The sequence below is a fragment of the Schistocerca gregaria genome, chromosome 2 (genome assembly GCF_023897955.1).
Source record: "Schistocerca gregaria isolate iqSchGreg1 chromosome 2, iqSchGreg1.2, whole genome shotgun sequence".
Taxonomy (NCBI): Eukaryota; Metazoa; Arthropoda; class Insecta; order Orthoptera; family Acrididae; genus Schistocerca; species Schistocerca gregaria.
In genome coordinates, this window is record NC_064921.1 from 728,910,862 (window position 1) to 728,925,566 (window position 14,705).

The 14,705-nt window shown below is 36.9% G+C and overlaps 1 protein-coding gene across 11 annotated transcripts in view; it reads left to right on the top strand.

Annotated features, from left to right (window-relative positions):
• The window catches only part of LOC126334859 (tubulin monoglutamylase TTLL4-like), a 189,593-nt gene that overhangs the window by 66,639 nt on the left and 108,249 nt on the right, over positions 1-14,705 (top strand). For all 11 annotated transcript variants that reach the window (XR_007564781.1, XM_049997533.1, XM_049997529.1 and 8 more), the window contains exon 9: positions 4,291-4,393. Coding sequence is in view for 10 of the 11 variants with exons in the window: in XM_049997533.1 (XP_049853490.1) it covers positions 4,291-4,393 (103 nt within the window). In the remaining variant the exon portion in view is untranslated. The remainder of the gene's footprint in view (positions 1-4,290; positions 4,394-14,705) is intronic.

Genomic DNA, 14,705 nt, shown 5'->3' on the forward strand with positions numbered 1-14,705 from the left:
CTATATAGAAAGAAGATCCTTCAGTGATCATTCAACAGCTGACACTGTCAACACCCCTTTATATACCCTATCAGGCTTGGTACCAACATTAAACACTAATACACTAGGGCGGCCATTCTACTTGTCACATATAATTGCAACTGTATTTATTTATTTACATACATGCTGATGTGTTCGTTTACAAAGTTATATTGACATCAGACCGTGTCTTCTAGGTGCTTAACTTTTCTTGTCAGGCAGTGTATGTATACCACCAGTTAGCTTCATTGCAGGTTAATCAATTTATCATTGTGAATAACACCTTAAGACTTCACAAACAAATACCATATGTTTAATATGAGGGTGGTTCAGATATAAACTGCAAGTAAGCCAGTGTACTGAACAAGCAGTTCCAAGAAGGATGGTGGAGCAGAGGATTGAAGATCGGTGCATTAAGGATGGGGAAGCAGCTTGGTTTGCTGCTGCACTCTCATCTGGTCTCAGTACAGCAATGAGTGAGTAGTTCCTTCTTCTGGTACGCAATGTATTGTCATATAGTTTTTAAACCTCAGGGGGTTTTAACTTGTTTGAAAGCACAGTTTAGAGACGCTACACTGTTGCAGAAGCGAGTGCTTACGTAGGGCAGACAATTTAAGGACAGCTAAGAAAATGTAGAACGTGAAGGTCATGCTGGACGCCCAAGGTCAAGTTTCACTGATAACATCTGTGCTGTGAGAGAGGTTATTGAAGTTGGTTAGCAATGCACTGTTGAAGAAATCACAGCAGAGGTACGAGGACCTTTTTTTCTTTTCTTTTCTTTTTTTTTCCAACCTCTGTTAGGCTGTAAATAAAAGATATGTGCATAGAAAACAATTATTTTATTACCCTAATCACGGAAAAGATTGATACATTTATCGCACCTGTAGACAAGCTGTGCAATATCCTCTTCAAAAAATGTTGCCGCAAATGAGCATTGACATTGTCTTGAAGATCTTCGTTGGTTTAGAAGTGCTGTCCTCCTAGCCACGTGTTCAGGGAAAGGGTGAAAGTAGGTGGGTGCCAGGTCAGGACTGTACAGCGGATGATCGAAAATGTCCCATTGAAATCGTTCAAGGAGCCATTGGGTTTTGCCAGTAGTGTATGGATGAATTTTGTAATGGATCAACACAGTTTCTGAAGTGAAATGCAAATTTGGTCATTCAAATCAAATGAAGAGGAATGCTGACTGAAGACGTGGCTAGGAGGGCAGCACTTTCAAACCAACAAAGATCTTCAAAACGACGTCAGTGCTCATTTGCAACCATTGGTGGCAACATTTTTTGAAGAGGGTGTTGCAAAGCTTGTCCACAGATACGATAAATTTTTCAATCTTTATGGTGATTATGTTGAAAAGTAGCCACAAGTGTACAAAACTTTTAGTAATAAAATAATTGTTTTCTATGAGCTTGTATTTTATTTATAGCCTATAGGAGGCTGGAAAAAAGAAAGGAAAGAAAGAAAAAGAAATGGCCCTCGTAGATATTGGCATTGGCTGTTCTTACCATTATCAGTGAACAGCTTGGCTTTAGAAAAATTAGTACATAGTGGATTTCGAAGTTGTTAGTGGAACAACAAAAACAGGTCAGGTTGGAGATCTGTGAGAGACTTTGGAATCAATTCTGACAAGAAGGGAAAGATTATTGAAGCTCATTGTCACGTGTGATGAGACATGGGTCCATCATTAAACTGCATAATCCATAATGACAAATAATGAGAGATAAAGAAAGGATGGAAGCCTGCCCAGTGAAGGCCAAAACACACCTTTCAGCCATAAAAGGTTTTTTTTTTTTAATCCATAAAAAAATTACTTGGAGGGGAATGACTTGAAAACAACAGACATCGAGGAGTGTGTGTGCAGTTGGTTTACATGTCCTTAAACCTATTTATGAACAAAAAATTGCCGACAAAAGTGAGTAGTGTGTGCATGAGACTATTATGATGGAACATGTTGTTAATCTAGAAATACATTTCACTTTTCACTATCAGATAAAGTATGATTATGTATAAAAACATTATTTAGTTAGTTGGCAGGGAGAGGACTTCCTATGGTGCATGCATTGGTTTGATGGTTGAAGAGAGAGAGAGAGAGAGAGAGAGAGAGAGAGAGAGAGAGAGAGAGAGAGAGAGAGAGAGATACAAGAGCACAGAACATCACCAAGGCATGACACAATTGAGCATTTCACCTGCAGTGAAGGGCTCGCGTATGTTTTGTCATTGGGGCTTCGTGGTGTTTTGGAAGGCAGAGAGAGAGAGAGAGAGAGAGAGAGAGAGAGAGAGAGAGAGAGAGGTGTGTGTGTAGCCTAAAATGATGACGCATGGAAACAGTTGGAACAATCTTAAGAGAAGTGTCATCACATCCTCTTCTGTTCTACTCAGAGATCCACTTCAGAGATGATAATCTGATTAATAAGAAATCTGTGCACCCAATGTGGTAATAATTATATAAGAGCAACCAAATACGGAAGAGTTCTTTAACAAGCATTTACGTCTTTTCATAGAGCATTTCGGTAGATATGAGTTCTCTTACAGTTCTCGACCCTCTACAAATGGAGAAGAAGTAACACGTTACAAGGATTGGTATTGCATAGCAGTCCCACAGCTTCAAGAAACTACGAGAAGGCAACTGTAAGAAAGTAGTGTAGGTAAAATTTATCACTAAAAGCATCATTGTGACCGATGGATAGTGAAGTTGTTGACTAAGTTACAACACGCAACTTGAGCTGTAACACTCCACTACGTAGAGAAAAACAGAATGTTTCAGTTGCTTAGATGATGAGTCAATAAATGTATAAAAATAGTTACTATTTATATATTGAATCGCCCTCATGTATAACATTCATTTAACATGAAGCTAAATGCTGATTATTTTAAAGTTTTGAATTCCCCAGTTCTGTGTCATGTTGGCAACATGTTCCCATCTTCATTTTATTTAAATTACTGTCAAACTCTGCTCTGTGGTGGCAAACTGTCAAGGTGAGCATTCCAGGCCTGCTTGGATGTAACTCTACACACATATGCCTAAGAAAGCTTATAAACTGCCCTAGTAGTTCTCTTGAGTTTCTGTGTATATAGATTGAAGCAGTGAGTGAAAATTTGTACCAAGGCCTGGAATCAACCCTGGATCACCTGCTTAGTAGGCAGATGTATTAGCAACTAAACCACCTTGGCATAGTGGTTCACTTCCTGCATGGGTTACCATGTCACGTGTCGCTCTTTAATCCAAATTCTCACTGCCCCCCCCCCCCCCCCCCCCAGTCTACTTTAAACACGTCCTTACACACGAATAGAATTGCTGAAGCCATCTATGTCCTGAAATAACACCTCAGCTTCGCATGTGAATCGGGAATCCAGTCTGAAACCCAGATGCAGGTACTTATACACATAAAATGACACAGTTTCAGAGGCTTGTCTCATACAGATATGATTTTATGTATATAAACTGAAGCGACAAGTGAAAATTTGTACCAAAGCCGGGTGCTGAACTCAGGTCACATGCATACTAGGCAGGTGAGCCGTGTACGAGATGAGTAAAGTCTCTGAAATTGTGTTATTTCATTTCTTGAGATTTCAGGCTTTCATCAGCTATCAGCAATGCCTTTTCTAACGTCAGTATTATGCTATTTTTGTATCTCGGGTTTAAATCATTCCAGTTTCAAGCACTTATTTGAATTGATAGAAAATCGTCTTTCATTACCTTTACAATAAATTATAAATATCTCACATTTTAGTAATCAAATAATAGAAAGTATGAGATTGGATAAGAGCAATACGGTACAATAGATTAGGCGGTGTTGAGTGACAGACGATCACGTGTAAAAGCAGACTAAGCAATTGGAGTCCTTTTTGAGAAGTCATTATGGAGGGAGAGGGAACTGGGACACACACACACACACACACACACACACACACACACACACACACACACACACACACACACACACACACACACACACACACAGAGAGAGAGAGAGAGAGAGAGAGAGAGAGAGAGAGAGAGAGAGAGAGAGAAATTTCAAAGTCTGTGTATGTGTGTGTTTATAGTCAGATGAAGAACTTTGTGTGATAGGTGGATAATACCCAACATTTTATTTTTAAGTGTGCTTGTCTACTACTCAGTACTTCCTTTATTTGGTGAGTAACAATTTTACCTATTTCAATAAATTATTCTCTCATTGTTTGTGGTACTTTTAAGAGAAGAATTTTATGTACTTAAAATGATGGCAGCTATTTATATTTCTGAAGAGAAGTAATTCATGTGAGTTTGTATTCCAGGTTTGGATTCATTCCTCGAACCTATGTGTTACCACAGGATAGCAAGATGTTACGTCAGGCTTGGGAGAAGAATTGTGGAAAGGAGAAGTGGATTATCAAACCTGTAAGTTCTAATGTGATATTGTGAAGTTCAGTTTTTCTGTACTGTGCATTTTTGTTGTAATTTTAATACATTGTTTTGTGATGCCAGTTTTCTTAAACACTTGTTCACGCTACAAAAATGTACTATATCAGATTACTTTTACCATGTATTGAAGAAGTTTTATTATACAATTGCCTTTATAGAAAACATCGTTGTTTGACATTATCTTGCAGGTGCAATGCCAGAGCTTCTATTCAAGTCTTTTGTAAATGTGATTGCAAATATCATTATTGGGATAGAAGTTTCTGGAATGGGAATTACCCTGCCTGTAAGAGCAGTGTTCTTCAACCACATACTGTATTGTGTAGCGACATTGTCATTTAAGTTAAACAGTGGAAAACTTGCGATGGGTAACAATAGAAAAGGATAGATTGCTACTCAGCATGTAGTGGAGACATTGAGTGAATTACTTATATTGTGTGGTGCACACGTACGCCGAAAGCAGGCACCACTGAAGATCTGTGTCATTAAAACTTATTTTTCATTCTTTCTTGTCTATAAATAATTGAAATTCCCTTTGATAATATCTTTTTTATGACAAATGTGTGCTGAATATTAAGGGAACTGGTACTGGATAAACAGAAAGCAAATCGTGATTCACGTTTTAGATATTCAGGAAATATATACTGTTTTGCAAGGGATTTATCAAGAGTAGAACTAAAGGTTGAATAAAAAGTATGTTTTACTTGCCTTGTCATATTCGGATAAAATTAAAAGCTTTCAGCAATTGCCTCCATCGTCATCGCCAGAGGGTCAATCTGACCAGTGTGAAACTGGTGAGGTGTCCACTTCTATGTCCAGAAGATGCATCTGATTGGCTGGATTACATCACAGAAATGGTGCATATTGAGATGATTCTCTGCATCTATAGATTATGTCTGTCCGCCCTATCCAGCAAAGTCAAACAGTGGAAAATTCAGGACTAAATAATGATAAAATTATGAAAAGATACATTGCTACCCACCATATAGCTGAGATGCTGAGTTTGCAAGTAGGCTTAACAAAAAGACTGTCAGACAAATAAGGTTCGAGCCAAAAGGGTCTTCATTGGAATTAGACAACATACACAAACTGAAACTGGCCTCGGCAGCCAGAGGCTGTGTGTGTGTGTGTGTGTGTGTGTGTGTGTGTGTGTGTGTGTGTGTGTCTAATTCTGATTCTGAAGAAGACCTTTTTGGCCGAAAGCTTACTTGTTTGCTAGTCTTTTCATTGTACCTATCTGCAACTCAGCTGTATGGTGAGTAGCAATGTATTCTATCTAGCAAAGTAGTTTACTGCCCGATGTGAGTGGTGGCGCAGCAAGCAATGTTGGATAGAGAACGCAGACATAACGTGGACATAGAGGGTGCCAAATCAGTTTGTCCCATTTCCTTGTCATCATAATAAACTAATTTGGCCCATCAGATTCCATCCTCTGGACATGCAAGTGGAAGCCTTGCCAGTTCCATGACAGTCAGACTTGACAATGGTGTTTGGATGCAGTCATCGAAAGTTAAGGATTTTTCCAAATTTGACATGCCAAATAAACGGATAATTTTTTATCCAAGAACTCCTCTGCGAAGGACTTCGTAGCCAGAGCTAAAATTTATTTATGCAATGAGTGTATATCAGTTATACTGAATTATTAATTTCCCTCCCGTGTATATTTTTTGTGGTGCTCCTATCTGCATCAGTAGCAGGAGTCAAGTGGAGTACATAGCATGCTGCTCAGCAAGTAAACCTAGCTCAGAAAACCTAAAAAATGAACTTCATGCTAAGCTATACATTATGCAGATAATGTCGGGATGTGATGGCCAAGTGCAAGCCTTTTAATTGAAGGCCAGTTCAGTGACTTGCATGTCCCTAACCTACCCTAGTTATCCAACCAGGGGTGGTCAAAGTATAAAATGGAATACGACTCAAGTGTTGTTCCTGGTGAATCTTCACATTGTTGAAAGGTGAAACCTACATTAAAGACAGAAAGGAAAAAAATTCTGGGGTCTGACCAGGATTCGATCTCATAACATTTCGGTCTCCAGGCATGTGCTTTACTGCTAGGTCACCAGGCCCGATACCATATACAGAAAGCCATTATTGATAGTGGAGTTCCTCTGTGGTATAAATGAATGAAATCAGGGTAAGTACTGTGAAAAAATTGGTAAGTAATTTAGGGTCATAAATTTGAGGGTTAGTATAACTTCGTTGTTATTACATTTAGTTGCGGACATAGAATACCAAACAGAAAATTGGGAAACTGAGTATAATTTACTGTTATATGGTGCCTTTTATCATTATAAGTGAAGTCTTCTGTAGAAGGGAAGGATAGAATGTTAAAGAACTTGCGTTGATTGATGGCTGTGATTGTGTAATGCTTCTTTAAAAAATCACTTAAGCAAAGAGCAGAAATTAATAAGCTTTGTGTAACTTAAAACAATCCAAGGCCTACTTACAATCTTTTGATTGCTCAGGTGTAGTAATCAAGAAGGTCGTTTAATATAAACCATTGCGTTGTTTTGCCATGTACTCAAACCTGCACAAAATGTACATGTTGTATGGCATGTATATTTTGGTGCCATGTAAGGAATTTTAAAAAAATAAAAAACATTGGGACTCAATCAATAATTTCATATGTCGGAGAAGTAAATGTGATGGTTCCTTTAGTTAACAAAAATTATTTATTATTTGCAAGTAGGTAATGCATCAGTTTTGATGTCTCACGGGCGATTAGTAATCTTCACTTGTGTTGTAGCTTTGGAAACAGTGAGGTATACATAATACAACTAGACAGTTTTTACATTCCCTCATCGCTTCGCTTTGTTTTCAAGCTCTTCCGGCAGCACATTTTGTAATGCGTGTGCTGTTTGAAGTTTATACTCAGTGTAATTCTGTTTCTTTCGGTTTTTTGTGTAGATAATATATGAATTATAAAATGCCATATCAAATATGTAAAAAAATATTTTTCAATACCATTTCAGAATTTCCTCATGACAGGGAAACCTACTAATATCTGATCTTGGCAGTCAGTACCAATAATTTCACTGTTGTAATCAACAATACATTTTGGTTTGAACATAAGGTTTCATTGACTTATGTTTTGTTCAGTTATTTCTACACTTTTCTGCTTTGTAGAGATAATATGGATGTTACATTTATCCTTTCACTTCAACATTAATATGCTATTGGAGTTTATCCTTATGCATTCCCCCTTTCTTAGTTTTGCGTTAACAAAATATTGTAGCATTTTTCATTATTATTATTATTATTATTATTATTATTATTATTATTATTATTATTATTATTAAAACATAAATTTTCCATTTCCATCTAAAGTTAAAAACAGTTTCGACGGAGAATACCAATTATCCATGTACAAAGTGTCTTATTTAGACTTGGCTTTGATAATTCCATCATAACGGTTTCAGATGCATTGTAATCAAGATCTGTTTTATTGTTTCCTGAATATATTTTAAAATTTCGACAATAGCTCGATGTTTACTCGAACAGTTTACAGAATTTTATCCCAAATATCACCCACTTTGATGGATTAAACTGTTTTAACCATGTGTCTCTTAAATTTCATTAACAATTTGATTATGATGTTCTTTTCCATTACATATACTTTTTAATTTTTTGTGAAAATAGTTTATCACAGGTGTGACTTTACATGTCGTAAAATGAAAAAAAACATTGTGATTTGCCTAACTTGTTTCACTGGCGTAGTTTCCCGAATATTCGTGTTTAAGGCAAGGTATATTTTAATTTCATTACAAATGACAGGAATCCATGTCTCATCAGCTTTCTGTCTTATATTTCAGTAATCATTGTTTGTTGTGTATACTGATTCACGTCTATGACAATATTATCCTACAACACCTGGTCAAAATTTATATAAAAAAGGTCTAATGCTAGTGTTATTCCACCTAACTGCTCCAAAATTTGTGCTCATATCCAAGGAGTCTGCATATATTCCCAGATTTTTGGCTTGTTATTTTCTTCCTTCCAAATCCATTGCTCCAATAATTGATACTGTTGTCATCATGGGTGTCATCTACAGTGATTAATCTCCTTGATTATTTTTGTGCAGTAAATGCAATATCACTGTCATTATCAACAGGATCTACCAGATCAGTGTCCTCAGTAACAAAATACTTATCAGTACTATCATCACTATTAATGTTCTTTTTACTGATGTGATAGGTGTATGGGTTGTTTAACTCTTTTGGCTAATCGTAAGCATTGCATATGAACAAATGAGTACATGTATTTGAAATAGGAGACCGTTGGGTAATGTTGACCCATGAGTCCAATGTATGGACTTGCAAGAGCAATTTGTCCCAAATGAAGTACCATGAGGTAGGCACGTGCTTGTTGCTAATAATACAACTTCCTTAAAACAGGTCCTCAGCTCGTGGTCTCCTGGCTAACATTGCTGCCTCTGGGTCCTGGGATCCCAGGTTCGATTCCTAGCCAGATTGGGGATTTTCTCTGCCTAGGGACTGGGTGTTTGTGTTGTCCTTATCATTTTGTCATCATCACCATTCATGAAAGTGGCTTGATTGGACTGTGTAATGATTGGGACTTTGTACGTGCGCAGATGACCGTGCACTTGAGTGCCCCCCCCCCAAACCAAACATCATTATCCTTCTCAAGAGTCTCACTTGTGGTTGTAGTAGGCCAAAGAGTTAATAGCAGTGTGAATAAAGGAATGAAATATGAAGATGTCAGATCACGTTTTGGGGCAACAGTAGTAGATAACATTGAGGACTAGTTAAGGAAGTCAGTGACCAGGGTTGTCACAAGTTCTGGAAATCATGGGGGAAGGGGGGGGGGGATTAAAAAAAAATCACACTAGTAAAATCTTGTTTTTTGTCTCAGTAGCATGAAATTGTTTGTTTACTGAGATGTCATGCTTCATCGCTGTCTGGGAGCAGCTTAGTATATGCTCTGCTTCCCCACTCTCTCATTCTTGCTTCTTCTCACCGTCCCATCCCTCCCATGAACTTGCAGTCAGTGCTGTCACCACCACTTGCTGCTAGCCTAGCACCTGCCAGTGAGAGACAGAGTGGGGTGTGAGGAGTGGTTTGTTTGGATTTGATTCTCAGAGCTTGTTGACGTAGTGCCGGAGAAAACAGTCGTGTGTGCACACTCGTTTTCTGACAAAGACTATGGCCAACGACTTAGTTGTGAGAGTGTGATTGTCTTTCCCATGTGCCTGTCTATAGCTCATCTATCATCTTTACAGTGAGTTGCTTCCTATCGTCATTAGTATTGATTCTTGGTGTATTTGCAGAAGTTATCTGTTGCATGGGTGATCACCGTGGTATCATTTCATCGACATGGTGTCTGCGACACATGAATAGTAGGCCTTAAGAGTGGACTTCCATGATGGGCCAAAACTGCAGGCCATTTCTGTGGTTATCTCTAATGGATCTAATTTGCAGGCCCTGCCTGTCGATATAGTTTCGTCGATCTGCCCGCAGGCTGGGTCTGTCTGTGTATGGCGTAATGCGGTGGTTTTTCATTGTTTATCCGTGAACTCAGGAGTGTGGTGCTCCTCGGCAGGCCACAGGCGATGGATTTCAGGAATTGCGACTTTCTCAAGCATGTACGTTGTACAGTGCAGCGTTTTATATACATTTTATTTATTCTAGTCCATTTTGGCACTTCGAAAGTATTTTATATATTTAGAAAGTATGGACAATAAGAAGAAGAAAGTTGTTGGAATCACTGGCAATTTGTATGCTATGTACTCGTGTATTTCTTGAATGAAAAATCGCACAATAACTGTCGAATAACAGACATAAACAGTGGGTACTAACCAACGATAACAAACATATTGGCGATCACCTATAGTGTTGGTTCACACAACTCTTTACAACCTTGTTCATTTCTTTCAAGAGGTCTACTTTTTTTCTGAGATTATTTCGGAAAGCAGTGAAGGTATTTTAAATCTGTCTTGTGACTCCAACAAAATGTGTATTTTTGTCACAAATGTGTTTCATTTTATTGAAATAAAATAACACAGTGATCTTAATGAAACATATATAGCATTTGTCTTTTTTTCTCCATCTAAAAACAGTTCATTACAAAAGATGGCGAGTACTAACATCAAGATTTTTGCTCACATGTTTAGAAATACAGAAGTCCTTACAATTTTTTTTTTTTTTTTTTTTTTTTTTTTTTTTGCCAGCTTGTGTGTTTACTTGCCCTTGAGATTTAAAAATTTGTCAGGGGAAAATGCTAAAACTTGTTTGGAAATCAGGGAAATATCAGGGAATTTCACTTTGGGAAACTTGTGGAACCCTGGTGACAGAATAACAATACTGGAACATTCAAATATCGAAGGGTCCATACCATCATTAGTCATTTAACATAATCACAAGAAATATCTTGTGGGAGATACATTGATGTCATTATCACTAAAGGAAGCTTGTCAAAATTGTTCTCCGTAAAAAGTTATCTGCATTTTCTAATACATGTTGACTGACTTGCCCTAAAAGCATAATTATATGTGCTTTCATCACTGTACACACAAATGCAATTGCCAGAGTAATATAAATACTTATTTGTTAGAACACAGGATTTTTGTGAGGTGGTAATACTAATTACGCTGTCATTTTATTTGTGTTTGTAATCAGGGAAATTAGAGTACAAATGACCAGTTATTATTATTATCTATTCTGGTCTCCCCTCAGATGCCGCCAGAGAAGTAAGAAGGGAAACTTCCAGAATCCTGAACATGTCCAAAATGCTGGAGAGCTACATTTCCACTGCGGTTTTTAGGACAATACATGCTCTGCACGGAGAGAAAGGCATAGTTGTATTAGCAGCAGGTAAAGATGATGCTGCATTGTTAGGCTAAATCATTGTTGATGGAAATGGAAACCATACACCAAATGTGGAAGACTCCTTAGTAAATCAGGCTTAAAAAAGACCTCCATAATACTGTTCCCTGGGCAACGAGTCCCATCACAATAATATGATTTAGAATACCCCGTTTGAGTACCACTGTTTCTGATAAAGATACGTGTGACAGTGCTCGCAAGGATAAGTCTTACCTTTGACTAAATGTCAACATCAAAGTTGAACGTCAACAAAACTTATCTCCTCACACTAGAAAAAAATCATGCTAGAAAACTCTGTGGTTGGGCTTCTGATACATTTTGACAAAAACACAATTAGGTGTTTGCAACTACCTGCATGAAGCCTAAATCCTCCTATAGATTTTTTATACACTGTCTTGAATAGGTCTTATCAGACATTGGGATATAATTGAGTTCGTGGGACACCATTAGAGTGACACAGGAACATCAAGCTAAGTATAAAGAGGTGAAAGAAAATGGATGTCAGATGTTCCTAATCATTGTGAAGGAGAAGACTAACAATGCCATTCTGTTTTGCAGAAAGAAAAATCTGACAGTCCTCTACTGAAACTCTAGGTGCAGCCACCACTTTGTACTTTCTCAATACTGTGACCAACATTAGTGGACAGAGAATTGGCAATTTGCAACAAGAATGGCGTGCTTTCGTAACTATTGCTCATGAGAGAGATACTCAGGAAAACTTAGTGATGCAAATGAAACTTTCACTAATGGCCACTTACAAGGAAAAAATTTAAGAAGAAAGCAAGTGCTTTGCATTACCATTTTACGCAGGTCTTAGACCTGGCAAGATTGTCAGGAGTGTGAAGAAATATGGCAGACAGCATTAGAGTTAACAGGAAAAACTGAACACAATTGCACATTATCAGTCCAGTACATCTGTTAATGCCTCATGTGTATGTAATCTGTCTTAGACTACTATCACATTTTTCAAAATAAGGATGTCTCATGCAGCACTGTATAAGGGCATGGAAAAATCAATCTCTTCTGTCACATAGACATTCTCTGATAAAACTTCAAATTGTTAGCTGAGCAGCAGTAAACACCACCTTTTTCAATAACCACCACCCTTTTGTGCTTATTATTTTCTTTCCATAGGAAATTGCAGTCTGTCTTCACGATTTATGTTTTATTGGCGGGTTTCCATTATCAAATTCATTTTATCTTATTTTCTATTTTAGGCCTCATTTTATTTCGTATGGTGCCCGATTTCTAATCCTTGGGTACCATTAAGGCTCGTGATGCTTAATTGAATGGCTGTAAGAGATGCAACATTGCATCTGTTGCAGGTTGATACCATTATCAGCTTACTATTCTTGGCTTACCAAGCACCATCAGTGGTCACTTCCTGTAGTCCTTGAAAGTACCCAAAGAAGTTTGTACAAATGTAGGACAAGTAAAATAGAAGTTGGTGTATTATGCAACCACTCATTTGTTTGACACATCCAAAGAGACATTCCCTAAGTGTAAAGGTATTGAAATGTACTGATTTGTCTTTTTACGTTTGATATTTTAGTGGAGACTCATTATCAGCTCAAAGCTTATTGGAAAGAGCTCACACCTCTGCAACTCTAAAAGACGGCATATTCTTTCATTGACTTATTGCCATGCTGATTTAAATTAACGTTCCTTCAGGAAAAATATAATAAATTTTATCTTTGCCCAGAGTTCACATACAGACACACATCCAAATCCCATTTTTTTGTCCTAGCCTGATGGCTGTCAAGTTACTAAGAAAAGCATGATCTGTAAAGAACATAAATTCAAAAGCAGATTTTCACCTGTAGACAGTGATGTCGGCAACCACAACTAGCTCCAGCTGCACTCCGCTGTCACCTCGTCTGAATGTGGACAGCTAGGGGTTTGAAAAGAGAATGGTGTTGTTCATTGTCAGCTTTCTTATTTCTTCCTTGTGTGCGCGCACACACATCCGTGTGCGCACATGCACTTGCGTGCGTGTGCGTGGCTAGGGGTCCGAAAAGAGCATGGAGTTTTTTACTGTCAGCTTTCTTCTTACTTCCTTGTGTGGGCATTTTTATTACCATAGAACAAAAGTGAAAGCTCCTATTGTTTAATATTGCATTATTAGTAATAAATAAACTAATTGAATATTGAGTAATAGTGTTAACTAAATATATGTCACAATTAAATTTTATGACAATGAAACAATAAACCATTTAAATAGGCAACAGCCATAAGATGAGTTGTAGAGTAATGTGAATTGTTCCCTCATTTTCAAAAATTCATGTCTTTGTTCAGTCAGAAATCAATGTTGAAATTTTTACATTACATTGCTATCATATAGGTGTATAAACTGTGCAAAAATCATATTTTTATATTCAGTCCCTCCTGATATTACTAACCCCAAATGTAACAAAAAATGAAAATTTTCAAAATTCAAAAATTCATAAAAAATGAAGGAAACATTTGTAAGTGTTCTTGATCTATATGAGGCTAGTAGTGTATGATATCTAACTGTAGGAAAAAATACACTCATAAATCACTCCTCATTTGTTATTTTTGGGACTAAAAAGTAGATTTTTGAAATTTTGGATACCAAACTTTGGAGGTCATTTTGACTGGTTATTTTTTAATTTAGGGTATTTTGTGTGATAGACAATGTTGTAGAGGACACTTTTCTAAAAACAATCATGTCAATTGCAATGTTGTAACTTAACCCAGTGCAGAGATATTCATATTTTTGCTAACGTCTGTAAACTGAAACATTGTCCCGTGCTTACAAACGAAAATGGCCACCTTTCAGTAAAGGAGAAAGGTAAATTTTTTAAGAAACTGTTTTTAACTTCTCAATTATAGGGTAATCACATATAAAAAAAATTAAAATATTTAAAAATGGTCAAGCAACCTACTTAATTTTTATTGGAACACTTCATTTGGATTGGCCCCCTCTAAAAATTTGACCAATACACTATATAATATATGTAGTAGACTTCATCTTATTTGAATTATCTATAGAGAAGTTAGATGTGTAACTATTTTGATTCAAAATACAGATGTTGGGGAGTAAAAAGGCAAGTACAGTAAATCATTTATTTAATGAATGCCTGGGACACTTGTGATATTTTTATTCTTATGAGGGTGTTTTCCTTAAATAGGAGTTAACCTCAGTTACACCAAAAATGGTGACCAGAAACTAATTTCAATCTTGTTACATTATATAAATATGATGTCATGTGCTGGAAACTTTGCGTATCTGGCATGAAGTAACAGTTTTTCACTTTTAAGTTATAAGTAAAATCACTAATTCACTTTGTGATTTAAAAAATACACCCAACATCAAGAAGACAGCACTTTTTTAAAAAAAGAATTTTTAATTTTTCAGTCGCTATAATATTAATAATCGTCGTTGTTGTTATTGTGTGTGGCTCAATAGCTGTGTTTTGCTTTCAAAA